Below are 26,195 nucleotides of genomic sequence, written 5' to 3'. Positions count from 1 at the left end.
TGTTAATTAGCGCGTATGTAATTTGAGTATCTAAAAGTAGTGATTACATAAGAAGAATAGAATTATGAATCTGTCACGAAATGAGAACCACTAATGTGTTGTGGGTTATACGTATATTTATGAGATACATTTGAACGCAACTTGTGTTAAATTTATGAGTAAAATGATTTTTACTTCAATCCTACTACACAATAGGCAAGTCTACATATTGTTTGTGTAGGATAATATCGGTGAAAGACAATCAATTGAAATTCATAGATTTACTTAGGCTCTGAAGAAAAGAGTTCAAATAAGAATAAGGAGATTCTTAGGAATGGTAAGAACCAATAATGTTTTGACATTTGGCATTACAAATGATGGTGAAAGAACAATTCTAGGAAACTATGTTGGTTATAATGATGAAAGAGTAATTCTAGGAAACTATGTCTGTTATTGATAATTTAAAATCTCAACTATTGATTAACATGATGCAATAACTATGATTTATTCCTAGTTTTCTTAGGAAACTACTTAGGATAACCCTCCCCGGCTCCGAAATATCATATATATATATATATATATATATATATTCCAAGATCTCAAAAAGAAGCGACATTTCAAACTTACGGTAGGAGTTTGAAATATACTGACATTTACCAATCAAATATCAAAGGAAATGATATTTCAAACTCACAGTTGACCCTTGAAATAACGTTAACTTAAACAACGTTAAAGTTTTTAGGCTCCACCTCTATTTCTTAAACGATTCTCGAGTACAACCCTCAAAAATGTAATTCTCGGCCCGACGAAGGATGAAACACTCTCGAACACTCATAATCGACTATTTTGCTCGAATTTGAAGTGTACTTATGGATTTGAAGTGTTGGAATATGACGACAAAGCTAGAAATGAGCTCCATTGTTCATAGGCAAATCCTTGGCGGAGCACGGTCGTGCTATTGTCCATGATCCCTCTGATTCGTGTACAATATGTCAGTTTCTATCTACACGGGTGTGCACTTTTTTTCATAGCACGATTGTGGCTTTCAAGAATCGTGTCTTCCCAACTGTGTTAATCTTAAGGTACCATAGTGATATCCTTAAATCGTGTTAGCCTAAGCCTGCAATTGCAAAGGCATGGTCATGCTCTCTCTGAAATCTCGTCAGCCTAGTCGGGCTCTTGGTCCTGATCACGGTTTTGCTTTCTCTGGAATCTTGTTGGCCCAATCGTGCTTATATCTTCCCACAGTCGTTCCAACTTGTGTGGTCTTCGGCTTTTAGGTATCTTGGAGTGACACAGTCATGCCCAAGGTGTATATGGACGGTTTGACCATACTTGTAACATTTCTTCGTTTTTGTCCGGTTTTCTTTTTCTTTTTCCATCAAAGGTCATTTTACTCCTACAACTTCTCAATGTAACATGTTTAGTGTCTAATCGTGTGAAAATGAAATTTAAATGGTTAAGAATGAGGAGTTTTATTTGATAAAAATAACATGTATCAATGGGCGCACATCAACCCTGGTGAATGGTGCTTTGATTTTGAAGATGAGGAATTTCGAATGCCAATTTTGTCATGAATGATAAATCCGGTAGTGATTTCATGCTTCGTATAGATGTTAGTATTGACATCTTGGGGAATTATGTGGTGCTTTGGTTATGAAAATAGTTGTTGCACTCTAGTTCTGACACTAACGAAGTTCTCATCACATTCCGCCATATTATGTTGTAATGCTTAAGTTATTGGAGGCTAAATCGTGAGTTCGATTCTCACGGGGCAGTTTTACAACCCCCCCACACACACACAACTCTAAGCTCGTTTTTTTGTCATTTTGCTTTTTTTTTCTCTATTTCTGTTTTTCTTCCTGAACGGTTTTATATGTTTGTTTTTTCTATTTGGTTTTTTATAAAAGTAAACATAAAAATTAATACTAAACTTTTTTGCGATTTTGTGTTACGTTATTTAGCTTACGACATAAGTTTTCGACCTTACATTTTGATGTGCATAGTCGAGCAGTCGTCATAACGAACCATACACGTGTAGATTTTTGTATACGTTTTAATATAAAACCAAACCATTACCAACCAAGTTCCAAAACGACGTCCCTACTCACGAATTTATTGCAACTAGTTTATCAATGGGAAGTTAGAACATGAGATAAAAGTCCAAGTGTTTATTGAAATAGAGAAGTTTCCTTTACTAAAAAAAATGAGTAACATAAGAATTCCAAAGGTATGATTAAAATAACCTTTTTAAGTGATTGACCATTAAAGACAAAGACTATAGTATACACTTAAATAACTAAATTTGTGAAATCAAAGATACTTAGATCAATAGACATAAAGAACTCAAATGGGTTAAAAAAATTATTATTGTAAATTCTCATAAAATACATTTTAAACATCACTAAAAATGTCGTATCTTTAACATCAAGACTTTGTACATGTAAATGATGCGCATTATATCATACGTCCAAACAAAATTACGTGGAACACCAAGAACTGAAAAAAATCAATTACGTGAAACATTCAAGAAATTTGTTTCCACATGATCAAGCTTGAAGAGCATTTAAACCTCTTGAATTAATTCATGATAAAGATGTATGTGGCCCCATGGAAACAATGCTAATTAATTCGAGGAAAAAGATATCTTTGAATTTTATTTTATATATAATTTTAGGTGGAAAACTTGGATCAATTTCTTAAAAGAAAAATCAAAAGTATGTGGGACGCAATCATTGAAAAACTTGGATATGACTTGGAAGACTAGCCAACATAAAATTAGTCTATGTATCTTCTTATTTCTATGCATTATCTTCATTAAACTCTAATTCCAATTACATGCTTTTTAAAACGGTGAAATTATATTAATCTGTATCGTTTGCGAGACTTGAGTTCAAGACATCCATATTTCAAACTCAAGTGTTTAAGGGTTTTGCCTTTACCAATGAACCACCACATAATTTGTCAATTATTACATTGTTGGACTTACACCAAGGGTGTAGGGGTCGATTAGCCGATCCTTATGAAAAAAATTTTAAGGTATATATGTTAAACTCATCCGATCCCTATGAAATTTTAACACCAACCATCTTCCAATTTCTGTAAAAAACTTTTCTTAGTGCGCCAATCGATTATTACATGCTAATCTAATTTTAAAGACAATTCTTTGTATTTTTCCTTATTTAAATTAAACAAGAACACATAATCCAGTCACATATGTCCAAATCTTATTACCTAAGCACTTACCTCATTATATGAGTCGTGATCACATTTCAATCGAAAAGAAAATTGCATAATGTAAAAGTTACTACTTGGAATTATTTAGAGTTGGGCAATTTTAAGTGGACAAGAATATAACTATTTTATTTATTCATCTTAAACATATCAATTCTAATACACACTTTGAACTCACAACGCAAACCAACTAATTACCAAGTCTCAATAAACCGCACAAGAGAATAAAACGAGAATTAGTAGCTTATTTTAATGGGATTAATAACATATACAGATCATAAAAAGAAATTATCTATCTTCTTAGCTTAATTCCTAGTTCTTGCTAGGCTCTTGATATCTTCAATTAGTCGAGTCATATTTCGATAGGAAGATCCTCCCTCTTCTATTGCTTTATTCGCAATATTACCTAGTTCTTTAGCTCTCTTTCTTCTCTCTTCTCCGTCTTTCCCATCTTCCATTACCATCTCTATAGCCTTTAAAAATGCCTCACTCTTTACTAACTCACCGGATTCATCATCATCAATCCAAAGCACTGTAGTTTTTTGAGCACCGACACTAACTCCGGTTCTCAACACTTGCACAACTAACTTCTCATTGTAGAACTGCTCTTGAAACTGAGGCCATGTTACTAAAGGGACGCCAGCAGAAATCCCTTCTAGAATCGAATTCCAACCACAGTGTGTTAAAAACCCTCCGATTGCAGGATGTGATAAGACTAGCAGTTGTGGAGCCCACCCGCGGATCAATAGAGCTCTATCTTTTGTTCTTTCTTCAAACCCGTCTTCATCTATCCATTTTTCTATCTTTTCAGTCTTGTGACCTGCTCGAACAACCCAAATGAACGGTTTTCTCGATGCTTCTAGAGCTAAACCGAGCTCCGTGAGCTGCTCAGGCTCAACCCGACTAATGCTTCCTAAACACGCGTAGATAACCGAACCGTTTTCTTGAGAATCTAGCCACTTAAGACAGTCATTTTTGTTAACTGAGGACTTGTTACCTCTCTGGACCTTATCTGATTCATCCTTGTGGCATAATGATAATGGCCCTATGCACCAAACTTTACCTCCTTTCAGTTTCCGATACTCATCAACGTATCCTTGCTCCAACTCCTCAAAACTATTTACAACTACTCCATATGCTTTGGATTCCGATGCTCGAAGCTTTTCATGAAAATCACTCTTAGCTTTAAAGGTCGGATTGAATGCAAAAGGAAGTTGGGATCTTGTTAGCTCAATACGATCCGGCAGATCAGGCAAAATGAATGACTCAGACTCACCAACACTTTCATACACCTTTGAGATGTATAAAACATGGTTACACATCTGTGTCAAGCAATTCATTCCATCAAATACAATTCTCGGAATCTGAAACTTTTTTGCCGTTTCACCTGGCCATAGGAGAAACGTGTCGGCTAATATGCAGTTTGGCCTAGGATTAAGGTTTTCAATATACTGTTCAACTTGTGTTTGTAGGGAACTATATGCTTGCATAAGTGCCCCCGTAAGTCCCACATAAGGAAGCTCGTCTATTGTTTCACAGCCTTCTGGTATGCCAAACTCCTTATATGGAAACGGGAATTCAAGAAAACTAATGGGAAGACCTGATTCGATTGCTTGATTGAGGATCGACCCGAATCTGAGGGTGTTAACTGGGGTGGTGAGTATGGTGACTCGAACACCGTGTTGAGCAAGTAACTTGGCCGTGTCAATGGTTGGGATATAGTGGCCTGGAGATCCCATGGGTATAACAAGAAAGTGAAGCTGGTTTTGTTCTTGTGATTCTTCTAAAGCCATATGAGAGTCTGGCAATTAGAATAATGGAAAGTTTGTATCTGTGAGAGATGATGAATTTTAGATATTTATAACTCAAAATATAAACCATACAACTGTGGACAAGATTGCATAGATCATCCCTAGGAACTTCTGAATAAATATGCAACTATTTTTATAAAGACAAAAGGCTGGCCGGCCTAGATTAAGGATGCCAAGTAGAAATGTGCCTAAACGGCTAAACAAACAACTATCTGTTTGTATTTTTCTTTGAGATGTATTTATTCGAATGCTTCCCATTTGTAGCCACGCTATTTATCGCCTTTCATGCATCCAAATAGTTCACCAGACTTGTGCCATGGCTTTTTCTGTCGAAATGACAGGGCTCTAAGGAAACACTTGGACAGATTGAAATAGTTGTTTCAAGATCGGCCACAATTTCTGCTAAGCTAATCCGTTTATCCGTTTACATATTTACTTGAGAGAAACTATTTTAAGAAAATTAGGGAGAAAGTTTAATTAAGCCATGGTCGCATATCAATTTTAACTCTTGTATTCTACTTCATTAAATGAAATGCTGCTTAAATCCTATTGTATGCGAATCTACTTCTACATATTACCTTTTCACATATCATCAATAAAACATCACTTGCTGATAAAACTTACAAGTGAATTGCAAGTCTAATAGCCGTAATTTTCGTGCATCTGGGTATTAATATTCCTATTAATGCATAGAGTTTAGACACATTTATAAACAAAATTCAAAAACTTGACTAGACATTAATACAAACATAATCAATGATGGGGAATCCAAGCACATAAGAGATCTTTACAATAACAATATCAATCAATGCTTTTGGTTGGTCTGTAAGGTCAATAAGGTACGTGGTATCGTGCAATGCAATCACCTTAATTAAAAGCTATAACCGCAAGCTTACAAGAATCCTGAAAGAAAACCAGTTGTGGGCATGCATCTAGTTTGTTGCTCTTTTAAAACTGAATAATTTTTCTCGCCATTTTTCAAGAATATAAAGTTGTCTCCCAGTTTAAAAATGTCTTTACGACAACATTAAACATAGATGGCATATTAGTTGGAATTGTGCGCTTTAATTGGCCAACATAACTCATTCCATTTTCAACATTTTATGTTATGGATGTTGTATTACCTTCTCACCTTATGAACATAACATAAAGGTTTTATGCATTCATAAACATGTCAAATAAATTGTTCAAACTATCTACTTAAAGCATTTAGAGCATTCACATCCCACACTCTATATCAAAAATATTAGTTGGAGAGAGTTGAACCGATGAATATTCATCTAGGGGAATGAACATTATCTATCTTCTTAGCTTAATCTCCTTATTTTTGTTTGGTTCTTAATATCTTCGATTAGTCTAGTCATGTTTCGGTAGGAAGATCCTCCCTCTTCTATTGCTTTATTTGCCAAATTACCTAGATCTTTTGCTCTTTCTCTTCTCTCTTCTCCTTCTTCCCCCTCTTCCATTGCCATCTCTATAGCCTTTAAAAATGCATCACTCTTTACCAACTCTCCAGACTTATCTTCATCAACCGAAAACCCTGCAATTTTTTGAGCACCAACACTAACTCCAATTCTCAACACTTGTACAACTAACTTCTCATTGTAGAACTGCTCTTCAAAGTGAGGCCAGGTTATCAAAGGAACACCTGCAGAAACCCCTTCTAGAGTCGAATTCCAACCACAGTGTGTCAAAAACCCTCCAATCGCAGGGTGCGACAACACTAGTAGTTGTGGAGCCCACCCGTGGATCAACAAACCTCTATCTTTGGTTCTCTCTTCAAACCCCTCTTCGTCTATCCATTTTTCTATCGTTTCAGTCTTGTGACCTGCTCGAACTACCCAAACGAACGGTCTTTTCGATGACTCTAGAGCTAAAGCAAGCTCTATGAGCTTTGAAGGCTCAATTCGACTAATACTTCCTAAACACGAATATATCACCGAACCATTTTGTTGAGAATCTAGCCACTTGAGGCAGTCAGTTTTGTTAACTGATGGCTTATTACCTCTCTGGAACTTCTCTGATTCATCCTGTTGGCATAATGATAATGGCCCCACGCACCAAACTTTATCACCTTTCACTTTCTGATATTCATCAACATATACTTGCTCCAACTCCTCAAAACTGTTTACAACTACTCCATATGCTTCAGATTCGGACACTCGAAGCTTTTCATTATGATCCCTCAAAAACTTAAGACTCGGATTGAATGCAGAAGGAAGTTGGGATCTTGTTAATTCAATATGATCAGGCAGACCGGGCAAAACGAATGACTCACACTCACCCAGGCTTTCATATACCTTTGAGAGGTATAAAACATGATTACACATTTGTGAGAAACAATTCATTCCATTAAATAGAATTCTCGGAATCTGAAACTTTTTCGCTATTTCCCCTGGCCACAGAAGAAACGAGGCAGCTAATATACAGTCTGGCATAGGATTAAGCTTTTCAATATATTGTTCAACTTGTGCTTGTAGCGAACCATAGGCTTGCATAAGCGCCCATGCCAGTCCAAAATCCGGAAGATCATCTACGCTTTCACATCCTTCTGGCAAACCAAACTCCTTATATGGAAACGAGAATTCAACAAAACTAATGGGGAGACCTGAATTGATTGCTTGATCGAGGATCGACCCGAATCTGAGGGCGTTAACTGGGGTGGTGACAATGGTGATTCGAACACCGTGTTGAGCAAGTAATTTGGCCAAGTCAATGATAGGGATATAGTGGCCTGGAGAATTCATGGGTATAACAAGAAAGTGAAGCTGGTCTTGTTCTTGTGATTCTTCTAAAGCCATATGAGAGTCTGGTTAGTGTGATGGAGTGATTGTATGATCTATGAGTGATGATGATGATGATGGCTTTTAGATACTTATAACTCAAAATATAAACCAAGCTGTTGACAGGATAGCATAGATCATCCCTAGGAGCTTTTGGCTAAATATCTATAATATTATATATAAACGAAAACATAAAAATCCTACGTGTCGTGATGTGGTCGCTCCTCCTTTTTTTATTGTCATCGGATTTGCTTGATTTTTAAATGGAAGTTTCTCATGCATTTGACCCGAATCTACGGGTATGGGTCTTACCAAACCCAAATATTCCTTAAACGGGTTATAACATCTCATAAAATTAAAAATTATTCTCACCAAATTATTAATGTGAAAATCCTATAAAATAGGATATACTAAAAATTATTATGTGATTTTTTTTTAAAAAAAAAATATTATTTATAATAAAGAAATAATTTTATAGTAAAAAATAAGTGGGGCATGGGTCTTACCAAACCCAAATAACTTTTAAACCGGGTTATAACATCTTAATTATTTGTGTAACATTTTTATCATCAAACTCTCTAAGTATATTATAAATTTCATTACAATAAATAAAATTAAACCCAAAAAGTATATAAATATTCAAAACGAGTAATGTAAAACAGCTTCTGTAATACGGGGCTCGGGGGATAAAAACTAGTGCTAATATAAATATTAGAAAGACAAAAAAGCCGGCCAAGATTAACGATGCTAATTGCCAAGTAGAAACGTACCAAAAGCATATTTGATTTACTTTTTTTTTATGTTGAACGGCTAAAGCAACATTTATCTTCTTGTCTATATGTTAATTGTTCACTTATTCTAGACTATATTACAAATTACGTACTTTATGTTTGGGGTCACTTGTAAATTATGTCATTTAACTTCGGTATGTGTACTGAACTTCTCTAAAGTTCATTCGTTGTTACACTTTTCGTCGTTTACAATAACAGATGTTAGTTATTTGTTAAGTGTAAGGTGAAATTATTAAACTACCATTTCTTTCAAAAAAATAATAATAACAACATATTGAAAACAAAATAGAACATGAGGCCAACTTAAATAAAACTAAAAAGATACAAAACCCCCATTCCTTGAACCGCCAGCTCCTCCCACTAGTACAAATTCGATCTTTTGGAGTAGTCCGATATTCTTCTTTGGAGCGGCTTTAAAGAAGACCGCCTAAAAAACATATTCAACACAATATACAACTTCCTTGTGGTTTAAACGTTAGCTAGCGAATTAAGTAAGGGCTAGCTCTAATACACAAGGATTTGCTTCTCTTATTAGGTAGGAAAACAAAAATGCGCACACATGACAAGGACACAATGGGCTAGAGTCACAGAGTACATAAGGTATATTTATAGGGGATTGCTTGAATTAGTACGTACTAGATTGGTTCCTGATATCTTGAATTAATCGTTCCATATTCAGGTGTGATGATCCACCCTCTTCTATTGCTTCATATGCCATCTTACCGAGTTCTTTAGCTCTCTTCCTTCTATCTTCGCTTTCTTTCCCATCTTTCATCACCATCTCTATAGCCTTCCTGATTTCCTCACTCGTTACTACCACACCCGACTTCTCTTCTTCGCCCAAATGCACAACTTTTTGTGCGCCAACACTAACACCAATTCGCAAAACTTGTACAAGTAACTTTTCGTTGTAGAATTGTTCCTGAAACTGTGGCCATGTAACCATTGGGACGCCAGCAGATATCCCTTCTAGTGCCGAATTCCAACCACAATGAGTCAAAAACCCTCCAATTGCAGGATGTGATAAAACTAGCAGTTGCGGAGCCCACCCGCGGATCAGGAGAGCCCTCTCTTTGACTCTCTCTTCAAACCCCTCTTCATGTATCCATTTTTCTATCTTTTCAGTTTTGTGACCTGCCCGAACTACCCAAATGAACGGTCTTTTCGATGATTCTAGAGCTAAAGCGAGCTCAATGAGTTGTGCAGGCTCAAGCCGACTGATGCTTCCTAAACAGGCATAGATCACCGATTCGTTTTCTTGAGAATCTAGCCACTTTGTGCATTCATTTTCGTTAATTGAGGACTTGTTACCTCTTTGGACCTTCTCTGATGAATCCTTGTGGCATAGAGATAATGGCCCTACACACCAAGCTTTGTCTCTTCTAACTTTCTGATATGCATCTGCATATCCTTGTTCCAACTCCTGAAAACTGTTTATAACGACTCCAAACGCTTCTGACTCGGATATCCGGAGCTTTTCATAGAAATCCTTCACGTCTAGGGATCCCGAGTTAAACATAAAAGATAACTGTGATTTTGTTAGTTCAATACGGTCAGGCAAACCAGGCAACACGAAAGATTCCGACTCGTTGACATTTTCATATACTTTAGAGAGGTATAAAACATGGTTACACATCTGAGTGAAGCAATTCATTCCATCAAACACAATCCTCGGAATCTGAAACTTTTTCGCGGTTTCACTGGTCCATAGGAGAAACGAGCCTGAAAGTATGCAACTTGGCCTAGGATTAAGCTTTTCGATATACTGTTCAACTTCTTCTTGTAGTGAACTATGTGCAAGGAAAAGATCACCGCCCAAGCTCATATTAGGAAGATCATCCAGGCTTTCGCAGCCTTCGGGTATGCCAAACTTCATGTATGGTAACTGGAGTTCAAGAAAAGAGATGGGAAGACCTGATTGGATTGCTTTATCAAGGATTGACCCAAATCTGATGATGTTGACTGGTGTAGTGACTATGGTGACTTTAACACCATGTTGAGCTAGTAACTTGGCCAAGTCAATGGTGGGGATATAGTGGCCTGGAGATCCTAAGGGTATAACCAGAAAGTGAAGCTGATTGGGTTCCATGTGAGAGTCTGGTAGTATGATGGTGGAGAGATTGAGTAAATGTGTGATACTGAAATGCATTTGTATTCTATAGTTAAATGCACAATTCTTGATAAGATTGGGTAGACCACCAAAATTTGGCTACTAGGATAACTCCAATTGTTTATTACTTTATAAGGTTATTTTATTTGTTAATAAGAAAGAAAGAAAGTCACCCATTATGTCACACTGAAATGTACTTTAAGCAAATAAAAGGAATTTTGTATAAGTCCAATTCTGCCAAAGATATGGATTACATTTTAAGTAGGGCGTAAAACGAACGGAACGAAAACAAACAGGGCTTGTTCGTGTTCATTAACGAGCGTTAAGAAAACAAAAGAACATATTTCTTGTTCATGTCAGTTCATTAAGAAAGCAAACATGTATGTTTATATTGGTTCATTAATATTCTAAACAAACGAAAATCAACAAAAATTAACATACACGAACGCCAATGTACGAACATTAACGAAGAAAACAAATGTGTTCTTGTTCATTTGTTTGTAGATTCCCCAATGCTTGGTTCCCCAATCGAATGCTAAGGTGCGACAACAAAAACCCAACTCGTTTGACTGTATAGTAACCTCCCATCTAGTCCAAACAATCAAGAGGTATCCGACACAGTTAAATATATATACAATCTTAGCCTAATTCTATTTACTAGATCAAACACTCCTAGGCCCATCACATCTCATGATTAATTACTGGCCCCATTCCATTACTATCGACTAAGCCGAAGACTTGGCCCAACGACTTCAAAGTGTTTTGGCGTGTTCGGCCCAAACTAGATGGATGTGTAACTTAAGGTTAGTTTATTGAATATATTATTACTTAAAACAATTGAATGCATTAATCGTCTATTAAACTTAATAAAACATAAAATAAATAATAATAATAATAATAATAATAATAATAAACATAGGTATATATGTGTTAAAACCCAACACGAACTATCTAGGCCGATAACTTATAGCCACTAATCCGAACTAGATACAAGTTACACACAACCCGACCCGTTGGTTACATCAACACTCCCTTAACTTAAATTGTTTGCATGATGCATTATGTCTTGAATCAACAAAGTCAAGTTCAAGTGCGAAGACCCTCCCTCTTTTATCACGTTATTAGCTATTATTCCAAGCTCTTTAGCTCTCTTTCGTCTCTCGTTTCCTTCAATCCCATCATCCATGGCCTTCTCAATAGCCTTCGTAACAGTCTCACTCTTAACTTTTACTCCAAACCGATCTTCTTCGCCCACATGAACAACAGAATCAGCTCCAACACTAACACCAATCCCCAAAACTTGCACTACAAGCTTCTCATTAATAAACTGCTCGGAAAACTGCGGCCATGTGATCATGGGAACACCCGCAGAAACTGACTCAAGAGTCGAGTTCCAACCACAATGTGTTAAAAACCCTCCAACCGAAGGGTGGGACAATATTACCACTTGTGGGGCCCACCCTCGGATTATAAACTCTCTATCTTTAACCCTCTCCTCAAACCCACTTTCTGCTAACCACTCCTCAACCTCTTTCTCTCTATGAACCGATTTAATCACCCAAATGAATGGGTGGTTTGACGCTTCTAGGCCTAATCCAAGCTCAATAAGTTGCGGGGTGTTAATCCTCACAAGGCTCCCAAAACAAGCGTAGATCACCGAGTCGGGTTTGTGAGAATCAAGCCAATTTAGGCATTGTTGTTCATCGATTGAGGCTATGTTTCCTCTTCGAGATTGAGGCGAGTTGTCACTGTCGCATAGTGACAATGGCCCAATACACCAAACTTTACCCCTTCTTAGCTTCTTGTACTCATTAACATATTCTTGTTCTAATTCTTCAAAACTATTAATCACAACTCCATAAGCCCTCACTTCAGAATCCCTAGCCCGCTGCCGAAACTCACTCGTGTCAATAGAGCTTGGGTAAAACTCGGGTGGGAGCTGGTTTCGAGTGAACTCGATCCTATCAGGCAAACCCGGGACAACAAATGGTTGTGAGTCATGCAAACCTCAAACACCTTGGATGTGTATAAGTTGTTGCAACATAACTCATTAAAACAGCTCATCCCATCAAACATGATTCTTGGAATGTGATGGTTATTCGCAAATTCACCCGTCATGCAAACCTCAAACACCTTGGATGTGTATAAGTTGTTGCAACATAACTCATTAAAACAGCTCATCCCATCAAACATGATTCTTGGAATGTGATGGTTATTCGCAAATTCACCCGTCCAAGACATGTACTTATCAGATATAATGCAAATTGGACGAGGGTTTAGCGTTTCATACCGTTCTTCTAACTTTTGTTGTAGCTTGTCAACGGCAGCTAAGAAGTTTGGGACTAAATCCATACTAGGGATCTTATCTGTGCTTTCACATCCTTCGGGTAAACCGGCCTCTGCTGCTGGAAACGGGAGCTCAAGGAATCGGACGGGTAGTCCGGATTTGATTGATTCGGTTAAAGTGGCATGGTAACGAGTGATGTTGAGAGGTGTGGTGGCGATGGTGACCGTAACATTCGATTGTTTTGCTAGGAGTTTAGCCATGTCTATCATGGGAATACTGTGGCCGGGACCTATGAGGGGGATCAAAAGGAAGTGGAGTTTGTTGGTGGCCATGATTGATTGTTGTATGAGTTTAGTATGCTGATAGATACGGGAAGTGATAAGATAATTTGGTGTATTTATAGAGAGAAATTAATCATCTATATGTCTTGATGACAATGATTAATTAGCCTTCTTGGAACCTAGCATGTGTTTTGAAAAGTATGAGTCAAGATCGTTAATTATTTGCTTCCTTGGTCTTTCGTGGTCAGTCAAAAAAATCACAAGGCAAACGAGAATTCTGGATAAGATTGGGTAGACCACTAGATGTTTGCTACTATGAAAACTTCAACTGCTTATGATCGATATAAAATTATTTGGTAATAACTAATAAGACAGAAAGTCACCATGAGGTCACATAGAAAGGTACTTAACCAAATAAAAGGATGCTTGTGTTACTTTTAATTAAGCCAAAGACAAGGAGTACTTGTTTTCTAATAAAACATAATATATAACATAAAAAGGATCCAATTACAATAGAACAATCCCCTTTTGAATTGTAAAACCGATCTTACTAAAAATAAAGCTATAGTTCTTCGATGTCAATGAGTTACTGTGGGCGGCCCGCTGAACTCTTTTCAGGATCACAACAGCTTTGGGGCAAGAGACCCAAAAGTATCGAAAGCAAAAGGAATGAAAAACGTGTTGCTTTTCATCACAGGGTTTCCTATGCTTCGCAACCTTCCCAGATTATGCATTCAACATGGCCTGCCTAACAACAATCCCTTGTTCTTGAGCCCGACAAGGGGAGTACATTTGAAGTATGGATGTAAACGAATGGAAAGAACATAAATGGGGCTTGTTCGTATTTGCCTTTTTAACTTTAACCGATCAAATCCCAACATAAAGAAAGCAAATAATTAACGGATTTTCTTGTTCATGTGCGCTATAAGAATGCAAGTTGTTGTTCATTCGTTAATAGTCTAAGCAAGCGTAAATGAACAACATTAATGAATGCCAATGAGCGAACATAAACGAAGAAAATGAACTTGTTCGTGTTTGTTCGTCGTCGATTCCCCAATGCTTAGTTCAAAAGTTTGATTAGGCTGATGAGTTGGTGCATGAAGGGCCAGTTAGTAACAATAGTAGCTAATAGGCAAAAAAAAATGAATGTGTAAATGAACATAAACATAAGAAAACATAAGTTAACAGACATACACTACTAGAAAACTCGACTTTTACCAAGACTTTTTGTAGGTCCCTTGGCCGGACCTAACAACACACACAACTAGTTAGGACCGAGATTTCGTATCTTGTTTGGTGGTTTATTTCCGTGAGGGAAAGGAAGGAAGAGAGTTTGTAGGTTAGAAGATAATGTTTTTGCAAAAGGTTGGTTTGTGTATGAGATACACACACTTTATATAGTGTGTGTTCTCATGCACATACATCTCATTATAATCGGCCCAATGGGCTTAGATACAAATGGTCTTGGGCCCAAACATACAAACGTAACAAGTCCAACTAGCTAACAATTACATAAACAAGATAAGAAATACAAATACGAAAGACTAAACTAGAAATGGGCCTTACAATCTCCCTCTAGTCTTTGGTATTTGCTTTGTTAGCTTTTGTCTTCAGTCGGACTCGGACTCATACTAAAACAGCTCGTGTTCATCAAATGGCTATTTTTCAACAAGTAGACGGACAAACTTGTTGAACTTGCCCACGATGGCGTCGGTGTTGTCCCTGCGCACATCTTCAACGGTGCACAAAGGAGATCCATGCAGCTTGAGCAGATCTTCCTTTCCAAAAACCCGATAGTTCGTGCTCATCGAAGAATCTGATGTGATGCATACTTTCGCAATGAATTATCACCTCACCCGTGTCATTATCAAATTCAAGACCTTGGGTCGCTTTCGATGTGCTTTGGGACATCAGAAACGAAGGTGCTTTATCGCCCTGCTGATGAAGTTTCTAGGTGTCTTTCAGATTGATAAGGAAAGGGTGTACTCCCTCCGGTTTAGGTTAACGCCCGAGGCCGAATGCTTGTATCTCGAGGAGATTAAGGTGAAGAATGAGATGGAGGATTTGTTGGTGGTTAAGCTCAGGGAGCTCTTGATGATGTTGGATAAGCGTATTTTAATCGAGAAGATTACGCATATGAAAAAAGATTTAGGCCTTTCGTTGGAGTTTCGTGACACCATTGGCCAAAGATATCCGCAGTATTTTAGTGTCGTGAGAACCGTGAGAGGCCCGGCTTTGTAGTTGACGCATTGGGATCCGAAGCTTGCGGTTTCATCAGCTGAACTTGAGGAAGAAGAGAAGCTATCCGAAAAGAGGGATTTGATGATTGACAGACCGCCCAAATTTAATAGAGTGAGGTTACCGAGAGGTGTGCAACTTACGAAAGGTGAAATGAGAAGGATCTCATAGTTTAGAGGCATGTTGTATATTTCGCCTTACTTGGATTTCTCAGCGTTGAAGCTTGGTACGGCAGAGAAAGAGAAGCATGTGTGTGCAGTTGTGCACAAGATGTTGAGTTTGATGGTTGAGAAGTGAACGTTGGTTGACCACCTGACTCATTTCTGAGAGGAGTTTAGATTCTCGCAACAGATTAGAGGGACGCTTATAAGACACATGATATGTTTTATGTGTCTTTGAAAGGGGACCGGGACTCTGTGTTCCTTATAGACGCGTATTGCGAATTTGCAATTCTCAGTTGGTTGACAATAATCAGCTGTTGTTGATTAAAGAGAAGCTTCGTGCGCTGGTTTGTGTTCCTAGGTTTAAAGGTCGTGTGGTGAAAACCGATTCAAATGATGCTACTGATCAAGAGGAGGAGGATGATGAGGAAGAGGATTGGTCGGATTTTGATGATTTAGTGGATAATGAAATGCGTGACGACAACGATGACAATGACATGCCTCCTGATTTTGACGAAGATGATGAGAGCAAGCAGGGTGAAAGCAAAAAGGATGAAGAAAAGGTTCCTAGTCTAGTGTTGCCAGACAGGAGCCCGAGAGAACACTGGTAAAACGAGAGATGTTTTATGTTTTAGTGCTTTATATGTAACACCTTAAAATTTGAAGTAAATAAAAAAATAAAAACATTGAAAAGCTAGGGAGGAGCGATGTGCATAATAAATAGATATATACAGTGAGGATTTGTTAGTAAGCATCTGGATCGGATTTCGTTACTATGCGGTGGTGGTGGTGGTGGTGGTATATGTATAGAGAAATGGCAACATGACAGACAATCAAGATCAATACAATATTGATGTACATAAATTTATTCATCTTTTTAGCATCAAATAATCTCTAAAAAACTGTAACTTTTATCAAATAACATGGCACAGAAGGCTACTTATCATATTAAATACAATTTCAGGTAAACCCAAGTCCCAAACGAAGAAACAAGTGAAAAGATGAAGAAAAACGGAAGCAAACACAAGAAAAGCAAGAAACACGCCCCCATGCTTTTAAACACAAGAAAAGACAAAAATCTACAAGAAAAGACAAATACTGAGAACAAAAGCATGGGGCCGTGCCTTTTGACCACGGGGCTGTGGTCACCCTCAACAAAAAAACAAAACAATTTTAGCACATGTCAATAAAAGCACGGGGGCGTGCCTACCTAAGCACGAGGCCGTGCTTCATCCTCCAGACTGCCTATAAATAGTGGCTCATGTTGCATCGATCAAGTGTGCCTTGAAGAGAGTTCTATACGGTTTTCACTTATAAAAACACCCACTAACACTCATATTGAAGATCTTGTGAGGAGTTTGAAGGCTTGGAGGTTACCATCATCATAAACATCATCATAATACATCATCATCATTAAGAAGGGAGATTCATCCACAATTGGTTAGATTGTTCTAGTTAATCATGTGTTTGTTATCATCATCTCTTTTAATGTTCATAACAATGCTCATTATGAGCTAAACTCCATTTACTATCTAAAATCTATGAAGAAGCTTTGTTTTACTTGATGATTATATTAAACATGTGATTTAGTTTAGTAAAGTACATGGTTATCTTGCAATAATCTTTTGATGAGAGATGTTTCACCATCTTAATTCAACACTTCAAAGTTGGTGATTGACAATTATATTGACAATCATTCATGATCAGTTCATGTTCTTGAAAGATAGAAATGCTTTGATAATTTATTGAAACATGGATCCTTATATTGTACTTAGAAATGATGAGATATAAGTTATGATATATTTCTCTAGTTTTGGTAATTCTGAAATAACATCGTTAACACGATTTCTTAGGTTATCATGCTAGTTAAAGAAATCATATGTTAAAGGAATGTGTAATTATAACCTACTTAAATCAACCAAGTGGAGGTTATGTGACTAAACTATAACCACCCAAAGTTGTTGGAATTGGTATTTGAGAAATCAAAGTCAATCCTAATCTTTCTACTTTATTAAACTACTTGCCAACTCAAATTGACATTCTCGTGGTAGCATGACATTAGGAAAGGGTTGACTTTAAAATGCGCATTCTACTTTCTTTTATGTCATAGGATATGCTCACTTAGAAATGAGGGGCTATTTTATCATATATTATTACGGCAAGTTTATCACGTGTTTATTTAATAACCATCAAGGAACAATGGAGTGGATTCTTGATTTTAGACGGTAACCTTCATATAATTGAACTACTTGTTTAGAATTTCTCGTCTTGGTCACCTATATATTATATATAAGTATTTATATTTTATAAAAAGTTCAAAAATCAACCCCAATATGATTAAAATCTCCGATTAAAGTAAAACGACGATTCATAGTTAAAAAAATTTGTGCCCACGGATCGATACTTGGTTCTTACCAATACTATTCTACATATACGATAGGTACACTTGCATATTTTGTGTGTGTTTAGTCTTAGTAGAAATCACTTTTATAAATTTAAAACACGATCTTGTGTAAAAGCTCAATATCCAATCCTCTTATATTTTACAAGCTACACGCAGCACACGACATCAAATATTAATACTATGCCGCCGACTAACTTCAACTTCACCGGTTGACCGCCGATCCGACTCACCCCGCCTTCGTTTTCGCCTCATTCCCAATTGTTAATATTATTACCGACTGCTGGTGATCAACTACACAGTTTTCTATTATTTAACAAAAATTATAAATAAATCACATAAAAGTATTTTTATTTTTTTATTATTAATGTATATGTCTTAAAAAAAATCAGGTATCCAATTGCAATGACTTCGGGTCTTGATATTTTCTTATGCCAGTACCATTGAGCTATCAATTGCCACATTCCTTGGGAGAAACTACATGACACGAAATATGTTATGCCGATTCTTCCACCTCGTCCCAAATAAGGCATATAAGTGCATAAGCTTCGGCAGGTTTACATTCGGCATCTGAATAAACAACAAACGATCTACTAATACTACTTCTAATGATGGTTATTCGTTTAACTTCCCACTACATGTTCTCCTACTAATTCTCATTAATAGTTGGGCACGTATCAGTATTTGACCGGGTTTTTTTCGGGTTACGGGTCAAGTTGGGTCAAGTTTTGATCCGGTATTGGTGGAAGTGGTTCCACCGGTTTCGATTTCGGTTACAATTCTGGGGAGAAACCCAAAGCCCGGTCCATACCAACGGGTAGGGTAGGGTTGGTTTCGGAACAGGTTATTTTATGCACCTCTAGTCTAGATTGTGAATTACTTCATTTCCTAAAAATAACTTTTATGTATAGGAAGCGATGAGAATATGGAACGTGTAAGTTGTTGGTTCTATTCTATGTACTAGCATAAGTGCCAGCGTGTTACCGCGGGTTCATTCAAATTATCCCCTTGTATTGGTTTGTAGTGTTTGATATGATGTGTAATGGTTTATTAGTGCGAACATGAGCAACTAAATATTAGGGATGAATGTAATGAGAAGAAAGGTGATATAATGGTGAAGGTCAGTTGGAACGGACTTGTTTGGTATATGGATAGATATTCCATATTATATAAAGGTTAGTAAGTAGTATAGCGGCCCTATATTTTTTGCAATTTTCATTTAATTGATTGTTGTTATTGTCGTGTTTAGAACCATTACACCGATGTGATGTAGTGTAACTTTAATGACAATATGTTTGAATTGTAACGTTATGTAAGGTTGGTGATATAAATTAGCCTTTTGATATCATATTTTTCATTTTGTTAACCATCGAATGTTATAGAACATTGTCGAAAATAACATGTTACCCAGATTTGAGTGGTAGTTGTAATGAGAAGACATTCCGCAGTTGTAAAAAGGTGATTAGATAATTGATTTTTCTTCATTCCATATTAGGTAGAAAAATACTTTAAATGTTGACCCTTTAGAAAATTTAAGCGCTTATTATAACGCATATTATACAACTGTAATGGCGAAGTAGATACTAAACGTTAATAATTCCATAATTATCTCAAAAGAGGAGTTGTTGGTCTCATAAGCTTGGCAGACCTGGATTACGGTGATCAAATTGGTTACCCACGATGCATCATTCCAGTCGTTGTCGTTAGTCCGATATGATGGTTACGAGTGCAGGCGATGCATCAATACATGCAATGTTATTTCCTTATTCTTTAGTTGTGTTGCTGGTGGATGTGGGTGTTGCTGAGAACCAACACTATCATTTTTGTTAATAAAAACAAACTTTATAATTTGTAGTTAAATCATATGAGTAGTGAAATATGTTGTGGGTGTACATGGGTTCAGTCCTTTCTAACGTGTTGTTGAATCATTTGTTGAAGCAGAACCTGTGTTTGTGTTGCTTAAGGGTATATGAGTTTTCCTTTTCTCATAATGCCTTCGTGGTGTGGGTTTTGGTTTTTCATTTGTATTGTGTTAAATATATGAATCAAATTGGTGTGTACATATATAAGATGAAGGTGTCTAGCGGAGCTTTGTAGTTACCATTTTCTAAGGGGTTTGTTTCTTGTAACAGCCCAGCTACCATCGCACCATAATATTGTCCGCTTTGGCCAGGTTATACCACCATCGCCTCACGGATTTGCTTTTGGTTGCCCAGGTGGTCACCCATCCTCATACTAATCCCACATGAGCATGCTTAACTGTGGAATTCTCCTCTCACCCACTACCATTAAGCGCCTAAAACGTGTTATGATGGGAAGGTATCCACCTCCTTATAAAGAAGACTTAGTTCTCCTTCCCAACGATGTGGGATGTTACAATCCAACCCCCATAGGGTCCAGCGTCCTCGCGGGACCTCGCACCACCGGTCCGGCCTGGCTCTGATATCATCTGTAACAGCCCAGCTACCATTGCACCATAATATTGTCCGCTTTGGTGGGGACGTGCCACCATCGCCTCGCGGATTTGCTTTTGGTTGCCCAGGTGGTCACCCATCCTCATACTACTCCCACCTGAGCACGTTTAACTGTGGAATTGTCCTCTCATCCACTATCATGTATTAATTATAGAAATTTTGTAAATGACAGGCTCGCGAGCCGACTCAAGCTCGATAAGTGAAGTGTGGGCTCGTTTATATAATAAGCATGGCTTAAGGCTCAGGCTCGATTGAGATTTTCAATGAGTCAATCTCGAGTAGCCATTTTCATATCTTGATTTATGGTTTTTCTTCTTTTTTTAGGAGTAAAGTGCCATTTTCATCCTCGTGTTTTGGCAAATAATGCAAATTTAGTCCAAAAAGTTTATTTTTTGCCTATGGACCCTCTATGTTTCCCAGTTCTTGCCAATTACGTCCAAATCACTAACCCCGTTAAATTTTTTCCTTAAGTCAGGGGTAGACATGTCTTTTCACTATTTCTTTATTATAATACTTATCTAAGTGAATTGCGATTTTCGTCCATCTGGCTTGTTCAAATATGCAGTTTTAGTCCAATAGTTTCAAATTTGTAATTTTCTTCCCTATGGTTTTATTTCACTTGCAATTAACCCGAATTTATTAACCTCGTTAAGTCTGGCCGTTAACCCATTTGCGTGCCCCTCATGTGACGATCAGTTTTCTCGTTTTTCTCCCCAAATAAACCTCTGTCCTAATTCTCAATCCCCCTCACGTGAGGGGTTGGGGTGTGTTTGGGGAAAAGGAAAAAAAAGGAACAAAATTGTCCCTCACGTGAAGGGCACACTGACAAGTTTAACGACCAGACTTAACGAGATTAGGGAATTCAGGTTTAATTGCAAGTGAAATGAAACCATAGGGAAAAAATTGCAAATTTGAAACTACTGGACTAAAACTACAGATTTGGACAAACCATATGGATGAAAACCGCAGTTCACTTACATAAGTATTATAATAAATAAAGAGTGAAAAGACATATCCACCCCTGACTTAACGATAACATTTAACGAGGTTAGTGATTTGGATGTAATTGGCGGGAACTGGGAAACGTGGAGGGTCCATATGCAAAAAATAAACTTTTTGTACTAAATTCGCATTACTTGACAAACCACAAGAACGAAAATGGCACTTTACTCTTTTTTTAGCATTGCACTCGATAAGTGAGTTACTGTAATATGTTTGGTCCGGTGAATCTGTTTTGGAGCACTCGATACGACAAGGCAATGGCGTTGTTCTTGACGTCTCTAGATCTGTTTTGGAGCACTTACTGTATAAATTTCATGTTGGTTTCAAACAATAGACTTATTTTTACCAACAAATATGTGTTCAGAAACATTTTGTAAGTTCAAATCCTACATATTTGATGTTTTAAAAGATCTTTGGTTTGAGTTAACGGCAGATTAAAAATAAAAACTCAGGGGTGTCCCGAAAGAATTTTTGGCCTATCGCCTATTGGTATCATAATACTTGTTTATGGGTATTCGTATATATAAAACAGAGAATGAAAAAAAAAGTTTTGCATTGATTAATCATTTCGCTATGAAAGTTGAGAGGTATCATTGATGGTCAGGCGCCACTCAACCCCCCCCCCCCACCTAATTCGCCCCATAGAAAGGGGTCTTATCGTGGTTTGTTTGTGCATGATAGTGGCGATTGCAAACCTGTCAACCAGTGTCTATTGCACAAGATTGTAAGAAGGGTAAATTATCAAAATAAGCAAGTTTGACCAATTTTTTTCCAAATTAGACATGCCTTATTTAGCCTACATCTCTCCAATTATTGAGTTTTAAACCAATAAACAAGTAACACGTCAGCGAAGCCGGCTAAGCCTTAGCCGACACTTTATGGACACAAAATTTTATGAAAAGTAAACGGGACCCACCTTTAGCCTATATAAAAATCGACATGTGTCAAAGGCTGCTAAACTTAGCCTACATCTATGGTTATTTAGCCGGCATCCTTGACACTTAGCCGGTTTCGGGATATGTGTGTCTATTCACTTAGCCGGCTCCGTATTTTTCTTCTTAGCCGGCTTTCACTCGGCTTGTAGGCTAAAGCTTCACTTAGTCGTCTTCTTTTTTTTCTTTTAGTCGTCTAATTTTAGTCATCAAAATCTAAAATATTTACCAACCCTACCAACCCTATTAAATATTTAGTCGGCTTCTATATTTTTATCTCTTAGCCGTCTTGTTAGCCGGTGTAAATTTAGCCCCAAAACCAAATATTTGTACCTACTCACATAAATATTTAGCCAGTTTCTATTTTTTTTTCTCTTAGCAATCATTTTTTTTTCTCCTAGCCAGCAATTTTTAGCCATAAAAAATAATACATTTACCTACCCAAATTTAATTATTCACCAACCATTCTTATAAAACTATACAACAATCTTCACTCCATCTTATAAAACCATCTTCACTCAATCAAACTCTTTTACTTTCTTATCAAACAACATTCTCATTTCTTAAAAAAAAAATGTTTGTTTAACAAACATACTTTTTATGGTTTTTAAGATGTTAACATTGACAAAATTATCCTTTCATAACTTAAAAACCCATAAATTTGAACCACTCAAAAACCCCTTCCAAAAAACAATTAAAAATAAATAAATAAATAAATAAATAAAATGAAACAACAAAGAAAACACAAAAGTAACAAACAAAATGTTTATCTAGCAACCTTCATTAAAAAAAATAATAATAATAAAAATAAAAAAATCACGATTTAGCGATACAATATTAAATATATATACGGTCTATCTATCTCATAAACATAAACCCCCAAATCAAATAAATCATAAACCCTAATCAACAATGTCTTCTGTTACTACTCTACCCTTGTTCATATCCCACCCAATTCGAAACCCTAAACCCCCAAATTCCACATCTTTCTGGGGCCAACGTTTAATTCCACAACTGGGTTTTGTCAATCACAATCATAATCACCATACCCAGAAAACATATCCAATTCAAGCTTTAGTCAAACGCCGAAAGGAGGTACCTTTCGACAACGTTATCCAACGAGACAAGAAGCTTAAACTGGTCATGAAGATCCGAAAGATATTATTAACCCAGCCCGATCGCGTAATGCAACTCCGTGACTTGGGTCGGTTTCGACGCGCTTTGGGTCTTCAGAAACGAAGGCGGTTTATCGCCCTGCTGAGAAAGTTTCCGGGTGTGTTTCGGATTGAGGAGGAAGGGGTGTACTCCCTGAGGTTTAGTTTAACGCCCGAGGCCGAACGATTGTATCTAGAGGAGATGAAAGTGAGGAATGAGATGGAGGATTTGTTGGTGATCAAGCTTAGGAAGCTGTTAATGATGTCGTTGGATAAGCGGATTCTAATCGAAAAGATTGCGCATTTGAAACACGATTTAGGACTTCCGTTGGAGTTTCGTGACACCATTTGCCAGCGGTATCCGCAGTATTTTAGGGTAGTGAGAACGGAAAGAGGGCCGGCTTTGGAGTTGACGAATTGGGATCCGGAGCTTGCGGTTTCGTTTGCAGAGCTTGAGGAACAAGAGAAGGTGTCCGAGAATCGGGATTTGATTATCGACAGACCGTTAAAGTTTAATAGAGTGAAGTTACCGAGAGGTCTGCAACTTACGAAAGGTGAAATGAGACGGATCTCGCAATTTAGAGACATGCCGTATATCTCGCCTTACTCGGATTTTACAGCGTTGAAGCCTGGTACGGCGGAGAAAGAGAAGCACGCGTGTGCGGTTGTGCACGAGATGTTGAGTCTGACGGTTGAGAAGCGGACGTTGGTTGACCACCTGACTCATTTCCGAGAGGAGTTTAGATTCTCGCAGCAGCTTAGAGGGATGCTTATAAGACACCCTGATATGTTTTATGTGTCGTTGAAAGGGGACCGGGACTCTGTGTTCCTTAGAGACGCGTATCGTGATTCTCAGTTGGTTGACAAGAATCGGCTGTTGTTGATTAAAGAGAAGCTTCGTGCGCTGGTTTCTGTTCCTAGGTTTAGAGGGCGTGTGGTGAAAACCGATTCAAATTCAAATGATGGTACTGATCAAGAGGAAGAGGAGGAAGAGGATTGGTCGGATTTTGATGATTTAGTGGACAATGAAATGCGTGACGACGACGATGATGAGGATGACGATGACATGCCTCCTGATTTTGATGAAGATGAAGATGATGAGAGCGCGCAGGGTGAAAGCAAAAAGGATGAAGAAAAGGTTCCTCCTAGTCTAGTGTTGCCAGACGGGAGGCCGAGAGAACGCTGGTAAAACGAGATGTTTTCATGTTTTAGTGCTTTGTATGTTAAAACACATTAAACTTAGAAGTAATCATATGTTTTATATAATATGATTGTGAGCAGTGCATTATTATTATTTAGTAAGTAAATGTTACTTTAAAATATGTAATTGTTATGATTATTATAAGTTAAGGTAAGAGATAGAATTTGCTAGTAATGGAAACATTCAGATGTGATCAATATGTGTTTTGTTTATTATATCTCAACTTGTTGACAAACTGGTGCGCTGCAGCAGCAGGGAAAACGTGGGAATTCGGTCTGTGTCGGTTCGGTTTGTTAACCGATGAATCGGATCAGATTTGCAGCGTGCACCAAACTGCTTTCGGATCCAGAGCCGGTTCGGTTGTGCACCCCTAATGATTATATAGTTGTCAATTTTGACCATAAAAGTCAACTTTTGTCATAAATTAGTTTTGATCTGCGCAAGATTCGTTAACTGGTTTTGGTTATAATAGCTTAGCTTAATATGTATCACAAGATAAATCTGACTTGATACTTTTTGTACATCCATGTTTACCTAATTACATATATTGACTCCATGTAGAGCTTAATCGCTGAAGCTGGCTGCTACTTCGGTTGCGCCTCCCTGTCGAAAATATAACTTAAAATTAGGTGAAAAAAACAACTGTGGTTTGGATACTGAATAGTCAAATAAATCCTGTGTGTGCATTGATTCACAAATATGTAAAAATAAATGCTAAATACAAGTCCATTAAGTAACAAATCTGTAAATTCATTCATATTCTTAAGAGCTGTTTGGCAAGTGCTGGATCATTTAAGTGATGAATGAATAAGAGGTCTGAATGGTTAAGAGACTCTGAACTAGTTAAGTCTGTTTGGTTGGACCTCTGAATAACTGTGTAAAATGACTATCTTACCCTCTCAGAACTATTTCGTGTTAATCTGTTTAGTCAGATCTCTTAATAATTGTACATAAAGACCAAAACATTTATTATAACAAACTTAAAAACTCCAGTTTCACACCGACGCACTTTTACTTGTATTAATTAGAAATTAAAACACAAAACACAACCCGAATTCCATGAACATACATCATGCGGATTCCACATGGGGTTTCTAGAACCATTTAGCCGAGACTCATAATGCGTACAACTTTAGAAAGCAACACGATTACTGGTCCAGGCTTCAAATTAGGCTCTGGCTTGTTTAAGATTCCTGTAGTGGCTGCGGGGCAGGGCCATAATGTTTGCTGAACTTTTGAGTGAAATATTAGCGGTCTCACACCACATACAAATTTCGTTACCAGTCACAAGTTTCTGTTGAGTAGAATCAGTTATTCCTTTCGTGTTTGTTTAGTCCATTTATAGGCCTACATTAC

At 37.3% G+C, this 26,195-nt stretch overlaps 1 protein-coding gene and 5 pseudogenes across 1 annotated transcript; 2 read left to right on the top strand and 4 right to left on the bottom strand.

The window, feature by feature from the left end:
• Positions 1-3,491: 3,491 nt before the first annotated feature.
• On the bottom strand, positions 3,492-5,089 carry LOC143605670 (UDP-glycosyltransferase 73C3 pseudogene; annotated as a pseudogene).
• Positions 5,090-6,267: 1,178 nt separating this feature from the next.
• On the bottom strand, positions 6,268-7,845 carry LOC143605661 (UDP-glycosyltransferase 73C4 pseudogene; annotated as a pseudogene).
• A 1,378-nt stretch (positions 7,846-9,223) lies between these two features.
• Positions 9,224-10,711, bottom strand: LOC143605653 (UDP-glycosyltransferase 73C5 pseudogene; annotated as a pseudogene).
• Positions 10,712-11,651: 940 nt separating this feature from the next.
• On the bottom strand, positions 11,652-13,327 carry LOC143605643 (UDP-glycosyltransferase 73C4-like). The gene is made up of 2 exons (XM_077081681.1): positions 12,820-13,327; positions 11,652-12,715 (listed from the first exon to the last, which is right to left on the bottom strand). Exons 1-2 carry the CDS (start codon positions 13,325-13,327, stop codon positions 11,742-11,744), a joined length of 1,482 nt encoding a protein of 493 aa, XP_076937796.1. The 3' UTR covers positions 11,652-11,741.
• A 1,788-nt stretch (positions 13,328-15,115) lies between these two features.
• Positions 15,116-24,902, top strand: LOC143606238 (protein WHAT'S THIS FACTOR 1 homolog, chloroplastic pseudogene; annotated as a pseudogene).
• LOC143606231 (protein WHAT'S THIS FACTOR 1, chloroplastic pseudogene) lies at positions 23,397-24,827 on the top strand (annotated as a pseudogene).
• Positions 24,903-26,195: the final 1,293 nt, after the last annotated feature.

This window comes from Bidens hawaiensis, unplaced genomic scaffold (genome assembly GCF_021521415.1).
Source record: "Bidens hawaiensis isolate Kalapana, Puna unplaced genomic scaffold, B.hawaiensis_p1.1 tig00002123_1, whole genome shotgun sequence".
In the NCBI taxonomy this organism is placed as follows: Eukaryota; Viridiplantae; Streptophyta; class Magnoliopsida; order Asterales; family Asteraceae; genus Bidens; species Bidens hawaiensis.
The sequence above is the reverse complement of the archived record's forward strand: the minus strand, read 5'-3'. Positions and strand labels throughout refer to the sequence as shown.